At 46.9% G+C, this 15,248-nt stretch overlaps 1 protein-coding gene across 5 annotated transcripts in view; it reads left to right on the forward strand.

Moving 5' to 3' along the window:
- LOC109919553 (dynamin binding protein) overlaps window positions 1-15,248 on the forward strand; it is a 98,563-nt gene that overhangs the window by 21,811 nt on the left and 61,504 nt on the right. For 4 of the 5 annotated variants that reach the window (XM_048608776.1, XM_048608780.1, XM_048608777.1 and 1 more), the window contains exons 2-3: window positions 8,153-8,303; window positions 10,948-11,070. In XM_048608776.1, the coding sequence (XP_048464733.1) occupies window positions 8,159-8,303; window positions 10,948-11,070 (268 nt within the window). In that variant the 5' untranslated portion in view covers window positions 8,153-8,158. Of the gene's footprint in view, window positions 1-7,590; window positions 7,673-8,152; window positions 8,304-10,947; window positions 11,071-15,248 lie in introns of those variants that run through there. The other variant, XM_048608779.1, reaches the window with a different exon arrangement.

Consider the following 15,248-nt stretch of genomic DNA (forward strand, 5'->3'; position numbering starts at 1 on the left):
CAGTGGAAAGGTCTGCATGGTTTTCTTGTTTCATGAAGGAGCTGTGTCTTCGAGAGATCGTCAGGGTGGCGTGGGAGGGTTGCTACAGTGGAGTGTGGCGTTAGAGGGTTGGTGATTTGCTGATGTTGTACCTTTCTTTTAAGAATGGAGCGAGGATCGAGTGAATCATCACAGGCCAGTCAGTCTCATGTTTGTAGTGAGCAAGTTTGTCATGCCAAGAGTAACAATAAACTGTCACTATCAAAGTCTTGGATTAATCAAGGACAGGCAGCACTGAATTGGAAAGAGATGATTGTCTTTGTCTGTGACTAACTTGATTGAATTTTTTGAGGAAATAACAAGGGGATTGATGAGTTTAGTGCAATTGGGTGTGGTTCACATGGAGTTTAACAAGACTTTTGTTGACGTGCCACATTACAGCTTGGTTTAAAACAAAATGTCATGCCATGGAATCCAGGGGAATGTAGCCAGCTGAAAACATAATTGCCTCATTACTGGGAAACAAAGGGTAATTGTTGACTATTGTTTCTGAGATTGAAAGGCTGTTCCCAAAGGGTTTTGCAGAGTGTAGTACCAGGCCCCCTGCTTTAATGATTTAAGCGCATGATCAAGATGCTTAGCCTTGTGTCAGTTAAAAAATCTGCAGACTGCAGTGTTGTGATTCCAGCTGACGGTGATACTGGACAGGTTTGATTCCATGGCGAGATCTGGCCTGACAGACCATGAGTTTTAATTTTCTTTATTGTTTTCTATGGTGGTCACTCACTGAACATATTTACAAAAGGTTGCCAATATAATTTTAAGAAGAGAGCTTAAGTTATGATACAAAAGAGGAACACAAACTATACTGTGCTAGATCAGGACTATTGGAATGATCCCATTGCAAAAGTTTGAACGAAAGATATGGGCTCCCCATAAACTGATCTGGGACCAGGATCACAGTGGAAGGTCTAAATAAGATGGTCATAAGGGCTTTAAACAAGTTGAGAGAGAAGGGCTCAGCAGAGGTTTTTAGAATCCAGAAGTAGTAATAGGACACAGTATGGAAAGGATCGGGAATCTAACTTCAGGAACCACAGAAAAGGGGCAGTCAATGCAGCACCATTGGACTTAAAGTTACACAGTATGTGCAACATGGTAAATGAGTTTGTAGCACTGATTTGTACCAGACAATTTCAATGTTGTGGGTATCACAGAGACATGGCTGCAAGGGGATCAGGCTGCTTTTTAGTAAGAAATGAAATCAAATTAAATTGATAGCAAGAAGCGATATAGGATCGGAAGGCATAGAATCTGGGTAGCGATGTGGAACCGAAAAGGAAAATCTATTCTGGGAGTTACGTATAGCTTCCCTTCCCCAAAATTAGGTTGGTAGCAGAGCCCAAGAAAAGGAATTCATGGAATGGCTACAAAATGTGTTTTGTTTTGGAGCTGCGTGTAGTACACCCCACTAGGGGACAAGCAATTCTGGATTTTAGTAGTGTGTAATGAGGCGGACTTGATTAGAGAGCTTAAGGTGAAGGAACCCCTAAGGGGCAGTGACCATAATATGATAGCATTCACTCTGCAGTTTGAGAGAGAGAGAGACACGCACTGGAATCAGATATAACGCAGTATTTCAATTAGTAAAAGTAACTACAAAGACATGAGGGAGGAGCTGGCCAAAGTTGGTTGGAAGGGGAGCCTAGCAGGGAAGATGGTGGAGCAGCAATGACCGTGGTTTCTGAGTGAAATTCGCGAGGCACAGCAGAAATTCATCCCAAGGACGAAGAAACATACTAAGGGGAGGATGAGGGAACCATGGCTGACAAGGGAGGTCAAAGACAGCATAAAGTGAAAAATAAAGCTTCCAATGTGGTGAAGATTAATGGGAAGCTAGAGGATTGGGAAGCCTTTTTAAAAACTAGCAGAGGATAACTAATAAAGCAATACGGTGGGGGCTGGGAGTGTTGAAAGCAGATGAAATAGGAGGGTAAGCTAGCCAGTATTATAAAAGAAGATTGCAAGAGTTTTTTTATTAGATATCCAAAAGGTAAACGAGAGGCAGGAGTATACATTTGACCACTGGAAAATGAGGCTGGAGAAGTACTAATGGGTACAAAGAAATTGTGGAGGAACTGATTAGGTACTTAGCATCAATCTTCAGGGTGGAAAACGCCGGCAGCAGACCAGAACTTCAAGGGAATCCGGGGCAGAGGTGAGTGTAGCGGCCATCACTAAGGAGAAGGTGCTGGGGAAGCTCTCAGATCCGAAGGTGAATAAATTGCCCAGGCCGGATGGACTACACCCCAGAGTTCTGTGGGAGATTGTAGAGGCATCGGTGGTGATCTTTCAGGAATCACTGGAGTTACGGACGGTCCCAGAGGGCTGGAAAATGACAAATAATAACACCCGTTTCAGAAGGGAAGAGAGACGCAGAAGATGGGAAATTACAGGCTAATTAGCCTGGCCTTGGTTGTGGGTAAGATTTGAGTCCACTATTAAGGACGAAATTGCAGAGTACCTAGAAGTGCATGGTAAAGTAGGGCTGAATCAGCACAGCTTCATTAAGGGGAGGTCATGTGTGACAAATCTAGTCGAAGTCATTGAGGAGGTAACGAGCAAGTTAGGCAAAGGAGAGGCAGCGGATGTGATCTGTTTGGATTTCCAGAAGGCCTTTGACAAGATGTTGCACAGCAGGCTGTTCAATCAGAAAAGAGTCCATGATGTTAGGGGCAAGTTACTGTTATGCACCAGAGGATTGGCTGACAGGCAGAAGGTAGAGAGTGGGTATAATGGGATTTTTTCAGGATGGCAGCCTGTAACTAGTGGAGTTTCGCAGGGGCCTGTACTGGGACCAGAACTATTCATGTTGTATGTTAATGATCTGGATGAAGGAACTGAGGGCATTGTTGCTAAGTTTGCAGATGATACAAAGATAGGTGGAGGGAAAGGTTAATTTTGAGGAGGCAGGGAGGCTGCAAAAGGATTTGGATAGGTTAGGAGAGTGGACAAAGAAGTAGCAGATGGAGTACAATGTGGGAAAGTGTAAGATTATGCATTTTAGGAGGAAGAATAGGGGTGTAGACTACTTGCTAAATTGGGAAAGGCTTTGGAAATCTGAAGCACAAAGTGATCAGAGAGTCCTGGTTCAGGATTCTTGTTAAGGTTAACCTGCAGGTTTGGCTAGCGGTTAGGAAAGCAAATGCAATGTGAGCATTCATTTCAAGAGGGCTGGAATACAAGAGCAGAAGTGTACTGCTGAGGCTGTATAAGGCTGTGGTCAGATTGCATATGGAACGTTGAGAGCAGTTATGTGTCCCGTATCTGAGGAAGGCTATGCTGGCATTGGAGGGGGTCCAGATGAGAGGTTTACAAGAATGAATTTGGGAATAAAGGGCTTGTCAAATGAGGAGCGATTGAGGACCCTGGATCTGTGCTTGATAGACCTCAGAAGGTTGGAGAGGTGGGGTGGGGAGAGGATCTGAATGAAACTTAAAGAATATTGAAAGACCTGAATAAAGTTGACATGGAGAAGATGTTTCCACTAGTAGGAGAGAAAAGGGCATAGCCTCAGAGCGAAGGGGCAACCGTTTAGAACGGAGATGAATTTTTTCAGCCAGAGGGTGGTGAGTCTGTAGCATTCATTGCTGCAGAACACTGTGGAGGCCAGATATTGAGTATATTTAAGACGGAGATAGGTTCTTGATTATTAAGGGGGTCAAGGGTTACAAGGCGAAGGCAGGAGAATTGGTTGAGAAATGTGTCAGCCATGATCAGTGGAGCAGACTTGATGGACCAAATGGCCTGACTGTGGTCTAATGGTTTTCCCTTTTCTCCCAGCAATACCCTGATAGACATTCCAACCCCAGTGAACAATCCCCCTAACTCCACACTAAAGCTTTGTGCTCAGCTGACCCAACTGTAATAGGTTACTTTTCAACAAACTTCTACGCATCCAATCAATGCTGTTTTCCTCAGTTATCTCCGAGATCTTGAGGCTAACTCAGCTTGCTATTACGTGACATAGGTTCCCTTAACTCATTTTCAGCAGCCTTGTAGGACATCTTCCTCTCTGACACCTCGACAGCCTTCTGCTTCCAGAACCTTGGTCACTCTAACTTGCACATAGCTCCAGACTCCTCCACAGCCCCGAATGTTTGGCGTCTGCTAACACAGCATCTCTGCTCTTACGGACCTTTTTTTTTTTCTTTTCCCCCATTTCATGAATCTATTTGTGCCTCCTCTCTTTTGTGGACGAAAAACTTAAGCAAGCAAACAGCTCAGTGACTGTATCCCCAGTCGTTTAGCTGAAATCATCTAACCTCATGTAAAGGCTATCCTGAACTCTGCTCAGAATGACTTTCTGATCTTTTGAGAGAAATCGAGACAGAGTTTCACAGAACCGAACACCTCAAACCCTTTTCTCCTCCACTAGAACCCAAGTTGTCAAGAATAAATGTTGAAGTTTTGTTACAGCAGGAGGGTATGAATGGATTTTTCAGGTGGGTGGAAAAGTGGCAAATGGAATTCAACCCAGAGGGACCTGAGGTGATGCATTTGGGGAGGTCAGACAAGACAAAGGAACGAACAGAATATGGTGAGGTGTTGAGGAATTTTGCAATGAATGTCCACAGTAGGCAGACCATCCTACGAGGAACTTAAATGTCCACAGCACAGTAACTCAGTGGTGAGCACTGCTGCCTCGCAGCACCAGGGACCTGGGTTCAATTCTAGCCTCCGGCGACTGTGTCTGTGTGGAGTTTCCACACTCTTACCAGTCTGTGTGTGGGTTTCCTCTGGGTGCTCCAGTTTCCTCCCACAGCCCAGAGATGTGCAGGGTTAGGTGCATTGGCCGTGCTAAATTGCCCCATAGTGTCCAGTGATGTGCAGCCCGAGATTGTAGACGTGCTTGCCAAGCTGGTGTGTTTGGTTGCAAACGTTTCATCTCCCTGCTAGGTGACATCGTCAGTGCGCTCCAGTGAAGTGTCGGTGTTCTGTACCCTTGTTATTTATATGCCTTGGTTTGCTGGGGTGGTTGATATCACTTAGTTTTGTTTCTCGGTGGTTTGAACACCGGGTCTAATTCCGTGTGTTTGTGGATGGAGTTCCGGTTGGAATACCAGGCCTCCAGGAATTCCCTGGCATGTCTCTGTGATTGGCTTGTGCGATTATGGATGTGTTGTCCCTCGTTGTCTGTGTGTAGTGAGACAAGTGAGAATTAGTCATGTCTCTTGGTGGCTAGTTGGTGTTCATGTATCCGTATTGTCAGTTTTCTTCCAGTTTGGCCTATGTAGTGTTTCTCACAGTCCTTGTGCGGGATTTTGTATAGGCTAGGTGGATTGGTCATGCGAAGTGCCGTGTTACAGGGATAGGGTAGGGGTCGTGGGTCTGGGTAGGATGCTTTTTGGAAGGGTAGTGTGGATTCAATGGGCCAAATGGCCTGCTTCCTCACTGTAAGGATTCTATGATTCTTTAATTCTATGATCCCTGAAGCTGGTAGGACAAGTCAATAACGTGGTGTGCAAGGTAAGTCAAATCCTCCCCATATTAGCCAAGGTGTAGACTTTAAGAGAAGGAGGTTTGTTTTTTTTTATTTATTCATGGGATGTAGGCATTTCTGGCTAGATCAGTATTTACTGCCCATCGCTAATTGCCCAGAGGGCAGTTAGGCTTTGGAGTCACATGTAGGCCAGGCCAAGTAAGGATTGCCGTTTTCCCTCCCTAAAGGACATTAATGCACCAGATGGGTTTTTTCCTGACAATCAACAATGGTTTCATGGTCATCATTAGACCTTTTAATTCCATGTTTTTTCCTTGAATTTAAATTCTATATCTGCCACGGTAGGAATTGAACCTGGGTCCCTAGAACATTTACTGAGTTTCTGGATGAATAGTCTAGTATAAATACCACTAGGCCATTGCCTCCCCAAGGTTGTATGGAATCATTAGATTGGCCACAACTTGAGTACTCTGTGTAGTTCTGGTCCCCCTCATCAGAGAGGATGTAATTGCAGTGGAGAGTGGACAGAGGAGATTTTCAGAGATGTTGCCAGAACTGGAAAATGGTAACTACAAGGAATGTTTGTATAGGCTGAGGTGGCTCCGTGTGGAATGGAGGAGGCTGAGGAGAGGTTGGACAGTGTGAATGGGAAGGTCCTGTTTACCTGAGCAGATGGGTCAGTGATCAGAATGTAGAAGTCACTGCCTGAAAGAGTAGTCAAGGCAGAAACCTGAAGGGCTGTAACCTGTTGGAAAGTAGCAGGAGGCAGGATGGGTCAGTCGCTGACATGATGGACTGAATGGCGTCCCTCTGTGTTGTAAAATTATCCAGGTTTTTCTAAATATTTCAAATATCTTTAGGAGGAATGTGGGGATAAGGTGGAGGGAGGTGCAGTATATTTGTTACTCCTTGGGAGAGGGTGAGTGAGTTGAACCATCACCTTCTGTGTTCTAACAATTCTGAGATTCCTTGGGGGTCCGTGAAGCAGAGCTTGAATTGTAACGTACTGGCAACTAGGGGCAGGCCACTTTGTTCTGCTCGCTGAGCTGAGTGCGACAGATTGGCGCAGCTAGCTTTCCTGTTATAGCCGTTTGTTTTCTGTGTGTCAGCTCTGCAGATGTTGTGAATCTGGCTGAGCAGACTGTACTTGTTGGTGCGCACGCACGTGTGTGTGTGTGTGTGTGTGTGTGTGTGTGTGTTTGCGCACACAGACCCTCCATCTGCCTGTGGTCCAGCTGCATACCCTTGCCACAGTGTGTATGTCACAGGGGCTCAGTTTGATCGGCAGGACTGGATGGTTCATTTGCAATACACTGTGATGCCAATGGTTTTGGTTCAATTCCTGCACTGGCTGAGGTTACCATGACAGACTCTGCTTCTCAAACTCTTCCCCTCGCCTGGGGCGTAGTGACCCTCAGGTTAAACCACCATCTGTAATGAGAGGGAGCACCCTTATGGGCTGGTAGGAGTATGTTGACTTTACGTTTACCTTTAACCCCGGTCATTTGTGTGATCCCTGACTGACCTCAACCCTCCAGACCACTACCTCCCCCTCCCCTCCCCAGGTCTGTCTCTGGAAGGTGGGGTTTGAGGGGGAGAGGGACAGACTGGGTGGGGATGAGAGAGAGAGAGCGAGAACTTGGATTGATGGGGTGGCCAGGATTGGAATGGGTTAAATATAAAGCTAATGATCAAGAAAGGAGGTTTCAGAAGAATTGGCAAACAATCTGTCGCCAGTATGGTCTCCTGGGAGGAAGACAGTGCATCCTCTGACAGAGTATCGTCCTGTTTGGTGTGTTGTCAGCTCAGTAACTCCCCTGGACCGGGGCAGGAAGCTGGGTCAGTGAGTGCGTTTTGCAGAGCTGGGAGTTCCTGTCCTGGCAGCTCTGAGGGGTCACTGAGGCTGGAACAGTGCTATAGTCTAAGATGTAATTTGCAGCGTTGGAAACACTGCCAAAAAAAAAGCTGACACTGCGCTCCCCATGGTGGGGAGCACTTGTCTCTTATCCTCTCGCACCACCCTCCCTCCCCACAGTGGGGGAGCACCGTCAGTTCTTCACTCCCACCACCCCCTCGCCAGGAACACCATTATTCCCCCATGTCAGAAACCAACGCTGAATGCTGTTCTCTGTACTGGATATTGTTGCCAGACTTTGCTGTGGGAACCAGCCCTGACTCGCTCTTGGGAATGTAAAGTATTCCGTCACTAAAATCTCATACAGAGGCGGAGGAGTTCTCCCAGGTGTGCTGGCTAATATTTATCCCTCAGCCAGTGTCACCGAAATACACCATCTGGACACCACCAGTGCCTGGCAGATCGTGGGATCTTGCTGTGCACAAAATACCTGCCTTGTTTCTCCACCACAATAGAGAACACAAGGCAAAAGTATGTCATTGGCTGCACAGGGCTTTGGGATGTGCTGATGGACATGAACACGAGAATTGTTGGAGAGAATTATCTCTTTTTTTTCTCCTATATGTATATGTCTCTCCTTGCTGTCTGTTTTGTCTCTTTCTCTATCACACAATCTCTGGCTCTGCCCCTGTTATTAGGGTTCAGTTGTATCAGATCTGAGACCTTTTGATTGCGAGGGAATATTGACACTCCTATAGTCTCTGTGTGACCTGCTGCGATTTTCTGGAATTGATGTAGGTTTTGTTGTGTTGCAGTCTGTGATGGAACCAGGCTCCCTGGTCCGAGCAGTCTTCGATTTCCTGCCCAGTGTCTCAGAGGAGCTACCGATATTTGCGGGTGATGTCATTGAAGTGTTGAGTGTGCTTGATGAGTTCTGGCTGCTGGGGAAGAAAGATGGTGTGACCGGTAAGTGTATTGGTTAAGCAGCTTCTCCCCCACCACCTTGATCTTGACCCGACCGCCCCCCTCCATCCCTCACCACCTCTGCTGTATTTTTCATTTATTTGAGACAGGAGTAGTTCTTTCGCCCTGTTCAGACCCTCAGTCCTCTTCCCACATACAAATGCGTCACAACCGACCTTCCTCTCAACATTTTCCTACATTCGACCTAAATATTCGCTAAGTGCCAGGCAGTGACCATCTCCAGTCGTTACCCCTCGACATTCAATAAATCCCCAACTATCCACATCCTGGGGTCACCATTAACCACAAACTAAACTGGATTGGCCATATAAATACTGTGGCTACAAGAACATGCCAGAGGTTTGGAATCCTGCAGCGAGTAACTCTCCTCCCGTCTCCCTGAAGCCTGTCCACCACCTACAAGGCACAAGTCAAGAGTGTGATGGAATACTCCCCACTTGCCTGGATGAGTGCAGCCTCCAATAACACTTAAGCCTGACTTAAGCCAGGAAAAAGCAGCCTGATTGATTGGCACCACCTCCACAAGAATCCACTCTCCACCATGAACGCTCAGTAACAGGTGTGCGAGCTATCTACAGGATGCACTGCAGGAACTCACCAAGGCTCCTTAGACAGCACCTTCCAAACCCACAACCATCTAGAAGGTCAAGGGCAGCAGATATGTGGAAGCACCACCCCCTGCAAGTTCCCCTCCAAGCCACTCGCCGTCCTGGCTTGGAAATATGTCACCGTTCCTTCATTGTTGCTGGGTCGAAATCCCAGAACTCCCTGCTTGATCTCATCGTGGGCGTCCTTGCAGCAGTTGAAGAAGGCAGCTCACCACCTTTTCCAGGGAAAACTAGGGACGAACAATTAAAAACTGGTCCAGCCAACGATGCTGAGAACCCAAGACAGAACAGAAAAGATGGAGTGGCTGAACCAGCATCTCTCTTTCTCTCCCCTCCCTTCGCACCACCACCCCCACTCCACCCCATCCGACACCACCACATCCTGCATTAACAGATTGTGAACTGATGTAAAGGTCATGTGCTGAGGGAAACCTACAATTTCCTACTCGTGTAGAACCTGACCGACCCACTGAACTACAGACGACTCAAGCGCTGAGTCCTCCTGTTACTGCCCCTGGTGGCTGTACTTTGAATGGGCGAAGGCTATCTATTGGAATCCTGATGTGTTCGGATAAATGCTTCTTCTCAGAGGTTTTTTTTGTTCCTCGTGTGTGATTCAGTGAGCCTTTGTTTCCTCACGGTCTTGAGGCGGGGGGTGAAACAGAACAAATATCGACCCGTTTCTGAAGAAGGGTCCTGACCCGAAACGTCAGCTTTCCTGCTCCTCTGATGCTGTGTTCCCCCAGCTCTACACTCTGTTATCTCTCAGCCCTTGAAACCTGCTCTTTGATATGGGTAATTATCGTTACTAATGTGTGGCATGGGGATTCCCAGGACAGGCCCAGCAAAAGGTTAGATACAGAGCAAAGTTTACTCTTTTAAAGTGAAAGTAAATCTTGCTTAAAGCTGTCACCAAACACTCCCTGGAGAGGGACAGCACAACTTTTGATACAGAGTAAAGCTCTGTCTAGAATTTCAACCTGAAAGTAAAATTTTCTTTATACTTAAAGTGAAAATAAAGCTCGCTTGACACTGTCCCTATCAATGACTCTCGAGACAGGTACAGCACAGGGTTAAATACAGCGTAAAGTTGTTTCTACATTGTCCCTTTTAGAGACTTCCAGGACAGGGACAGCACAGGGTTAGAGACAAAGTAAAACACTCTCTACTCTTTTAAACTGAAAGTAAGCTCCCCTGACACTGTCCCCATCAAAAAAAAATCTCTCAGGATAGGAACAGCACAGCACATGGTTAGATAGAAAGTAAAGCTCCCTCAATACTGTCCCCTTCAAAAATCCTCAGGAGAGGAACAGCATGGGGCTAGATACAAAGCAAAGCTCCATCAACTTTTTCAAACAGAAAGTGAATGTCCCTCGACACTATCCCCATCAAACACTCCCTGGACAGGGACATCCATGGGGTTAGATACAGACTAAAGCTCTCTCTACTCTTTTTTTTTTTACAACTGAAAAGAAATGGGAGTAGGCAGTTCAGCCCGTTGAACCCACTCTGCTATCTCACACCATCGTGATGATGAGCTTCTCCTGGTCTCCACTCCACTTTCCTGTCTGCTCCCCATTGCCCTTTATCCCGCTTTTCATCAGAATATCCCGCGTTTTCATTTTTGTTTCCTGGGACTGGCTTATCCTCATGGTTAGGGCTATGAACCTTCTTAGTTCTGGATTCAGTCCCCAGACCGCATCAGTTAACATATTTTTTTTTTTAAACAACAGCAAAAAGCAGAAAATTTCAGCGGGGTCTGGCAGCACCTGTGGAGAGAAATCAGAGTTAGCATTTCAGGGTCCGGTGACCCTTCGTCGGTTCACGTTTTGTTCCCCCTTTTCTGCCCGCCCTCAGTTTGGACCTAAACCCCATGTGCAGTTGGACTGGTATCTCCTTCAACTTTGGCCTCCTCTGTCAGCGATTCGGGCAGATGTTGTGCGCGTGAGGACAAGTTTGTGTTTCATGTGATGGTGGTCTCTCCTGCTCTCTCTCCTCCCTCACCCCACCCCCTCTAGGGCAGTTCCCCAGCAGTTTTGTGGAAGCTGTCTCCATTCCGAACACCAAGCTAGGGGAGAGGTTGTGTGTTTGCATCAATGACTTTGTCGCTGCCACCAGCAGTGACCTGTCTCTCCGACGTGGTGAGTGAAGTGACGTTTCAAGTTATTTCGGAGAACTTTAACACCCTTTGGTCAGGAATATCTGTATGGATTATAACATGGGGTAAAGATGGCAACAACGGCAGGTTACAATTATGTAGCGCCTTTTCATCGAGTTAAAGGCCCTTCTCTCTGATCCCAACAATTTGAGAGAATATGGACAGGCGCCTGGAGGCCTGGCTGGAAAGATTTTTTTTAAAAAGTATCTTCAGGAGGAAGAGAGTGGTTCACACAAGGTATTCCAGATCTGAAGGCGCAGCCACCAATGATAGAGCATTAAAAGTTGGAATGTTGAGGGATGATTATTTGGCAAAATGCTTGGGAATGCTCCCACTCTCCTATGAAGTTGAGGTCACGGGATCTTGTCACCCTGTAAGTGGGTAGACGGGGCCTCAGTTTAATGTCCCGTAAGACGAGCAGAATCTCTGACCATGCTGCATTCCCTCAGTCACACGCTGGAAGCCTCAACTGGGAGCTTTGTGCTGGAGTCCTGAGTGTGGGAGTTTGAGCTGGTGGCTGTCTGACTCACAGGTGAGTGTGCCACCCACTGAGTTCAGAGAACGGGACATTCGTCAATCCCCTGATCCATTTCTTGGCAAACACAAGGGACGATCAGCGAGAATGATGCCAAGCTGTCCCCTGCAATGATTTCAAAATCCTGTGAAACCGTGTCGGAAGGTTACTTTTTTTCTGAATCACTGTGTAAGGGAGGTGTGTTTTTATCAGCCTTTCATTATGTTTGTTTTTGTTTGAATGTGTAACTGAGGCCCCATTCTGCAGTGGGTTTGTTTTGTATTTGAAAGAACTTGGCATCGCTTGGGAGCTATCAGAGACACAGACCCCATTGTGACCAGACATCCCCAGGCTGACCCCCACCCAGCTATGGCATCGCTCAAAGGCCAGTTCAGTCATCTCGAGCATCATGTGATCCCTAAACACAGGGCTGAGGTTATAAACCATTTCTGTTGCTACATTCCTCCACCTACATGACTATTCTTTCACAGAGGCAAGGGAGCAATGCCAAGTGTTGCTCACTGGGGTCAGAGGCCAGTGAGTAAATGGACGAGGGTGTAGCTGTAATCATTTAACCTACAGCATATAGAGATGACCATCAACCTCTCAAACCTGTTCTATTACTGCATTTGCTCCCCTGCCCAACTTAAAAAAAAAACACAAACTCTTAAACCTGGTCTTGAAAGATCTAATTTAAAGCCCAGAATTCCCCACCTTCATTTGGAAGGAGATTTCCAGATATCGCTTCCTCTTTGTGTGAAGAAATACATCTTGGAATCTTAATAAAAACTGAAAGAATTGCGGATGCTATAAATCAGAAACAAACGCAGAAATTGCTGGAAAAGCTCAACAGGTCTGGCAGCATCTGCTGAGCTCTTCCAGCAATTTCCGTTTTTTTTTTTTTTTTTTTTTTTGCTTCTTGGAATCTTCCTGGATACTGTCCAGAACTGCCCTGGCTCAAATTTTACAGCAGTTTCTTCTTGTTCTGCACACCCTGCCAAGGGAACTAGCTTCTGTCCATCCACCCAGTCTAATCCCTCTCATCGTTTTATACACCACCAGCCAATTTGAAGAGAGGCCGGACAGGCAGAGCAGAGGAAGCTGAGGTGGGATCCGATTGAGTTGCAAAGCTCTGAGGGGCACAGACAGTGTAGTTGGGAAGAAACTGTTTTCCCTTTCATTAGAGGGATCAATAACGTTTTGAGGTGAGGGGCAGGAGGTTTAGAGGGGATTTGAGGAAGAATTATTTTGTCCCGAGTGTGGTGGGTTTTTGGAAGTCAATGCATGAAAGGGTAGTAGAAGTGAGAACCCACAAGATCTTTAAAGAATATTTAGATGATGTCTTAAAAAGCCATAGCATACAAGGCAACAGACAGTCCCAAATGCTGGGAACTAGGATTAGAATCGATGATTCCAGATTCACAGCTAGGTTAGAATCAAACTGTTCTGAGGAATGGTCACTGGACCTGAACAGTAACTCTGATTTCTCTCTACAGATGCTGCCAGACCTGCTGAGCTTTTCCAGCAACATTTGTTTTGCTTTCCGATTTCCAGCATCCGCAGCTCTTTTGGTTTTTTTTTGGTTAGAATCGATGAAGCTTGATGATCAAAACAGAGATGATGTGCTGAAGGGCCTTTTACGTTGTGCTGTAAAACTCTATGACAATCATTAGATCACCCATTGACTGTCTCAACCCAACTTTAACTGATTTCTTGGTGTCTTTCAATATTTTCATTTTATGTTTATCTAATTTGCTGTAAACCTTGGGGCTGACCAGTTTCCCTCCACCTTGATGAAGCTGAATTCCTGACACTAATGCAATCACATGTGAAACCCCCTTCTCCCGCACCAAATCTGTTGGTCTCCATATTAATTCTAGTATTGTCCTCGCATCTCAGACTCGCTACCCTATCCTGAAACCCATCCCCTCCTGTAGATTCTCTCGAGACTTGAAGTTTTCTCACGGCAAGACAGATCAGGGGTTAGCACTGCTGCCTCACACATCAGGGACCAGGGTTCACTTCCACCCTCAGGTGGCTGCCTGTGTGGAGTTTGCACATTCTCCCCATTTCTGTGTGGGTTTCCTCCCACAGTCCAAAGATGTGCAGGCTGGGTGAATTGGCCATGCTAAATTGCCCGTGGTGTACAGGGATGTGTAGATTGGGTGGGTTACAGGGGGCTGGGTTGGGTGGGATGCTCTGAGGGTCGGTGTGGATTTGTTGGGCCGAAGGACCTGTTTCCACACTGTAGGGATTCTATGAATTCTCAGCCGTACAATTTAACCTGACTTAACCTTTGCTGTTGCACTGTTTCTGTCAGGTACACAATCACACACCCCTGCACTGGCTCATACCATCACACTCTCGCACAGGCGTGAGTGACGATGTGCACGGACACAGATAATCTTGTACAGAGAGACCAGGTCATATGTTGCAGGCCCCAGTGCTGTTTGTGGTCCAGGCCCTAAGCCCAACCCCTCCAACCAAACCCAAGTTCATCGGGTCCGCTGCAGGCCCAGGACCCCTGATGTACCTAAATAAAAACAGAAAGAACTGCGGATGCTGTAAATCAGGAACAAAAACAAAGTTGCTGGAAAAGCTCAGCAGGTCTGGCAGCATCTGTGAAGGAAAAAACAAGAGTTAACGTTTTGGGTCTAGTTCTGAGGAAGGGTCTGAAACGTTAACTCTTGTTTTTTCCTTCACAGATGTTGCCAGACCTGCTGAAGTTTTCCAGCAACTTTGTTTTTGCCCCTGATGTACTTCTCTTGTACCCAGCCCTGTTTAAAAGATTTTCAGAAGTAACCTGGATAATGTTCAGCAGGTCAGGCAGCATCTGTGGAGAGAGGAAAAACAGGTAATCACTCCAGGTTTATGAGCTTTGGCCTGAGCTCGGAAGAGCTTAAGAGATGTGACTGGTTAGGGAAGCAAATACATTGCTCCTGAGAAAACATTGCCAGTTTGAAATGAGACAACAAGGTGCACGGCTGGATGAACAATGCAGGCCAAGCAGCATCATAGGAGCAGAGAGGCTGACGTTTCGGGCCTAGACCCTTCATCAGAAAAGGGGGAGGGGAAGGGGGTTCTGAAATAAATAGGGAGAGAGTGGGAGGCGGATAGAAGATGGATAGAGGAGAAGATAGGTGGAGAGGAAACAAACAGGTCGACGAGGCGGGGATGGAGCCAGTAAAGGTGAGTGTAGGTAGGGAGTTAGGAAGGGGATAGGTCAGTCCAGGGAGGACGGACAGGTCAAGGGGGCAGGATGAGGTTGGTCGGTAGGAGATGGAGGTGCGGCTTGAGGTGGGAGGAAGAACAGGTTAGGGAGGCAGGGACGAGCTGGACTGGTTTTGGGATGCGGTAGGGGGACGGGAGATTTTGAAGCTTGTGAAATCCACATTGATACCATTGGGCTGCAGGGTTCCCAAGCGGAATATGAGTTGCTGTTCCTGCAACCTTCGGGTGGCATCGTTGTGGCACTGCAGGAGGCCCAGGATGGACATGTCGTCTGAGGAATGGGAGGGGGAGTTGAAATGGTTCGCGACTGGGAGGCGCAGTTGTTTACTGTGAACCGAACGTAGGTGTTCTGCAAAGCGGTCCCCGAGCCTCCGCTTGGTTTCCCCGATGTAGAGGAAGCCACACCGGGTACAGCG

Source organism: Rhincodon typus, chromosome 20, assembly GCF_021869965.1.
Source record: "Rhincodon typus isolate 14 chromosome 20, sRhiTyp1.1, whole genome shotgun sequence".
NCBI lineage: Eukaryota > Metazoa > Chordata > Chondrichthyes > Orectolobiformes > Rhincodontidae > Rhincodon > Rhincodon typus.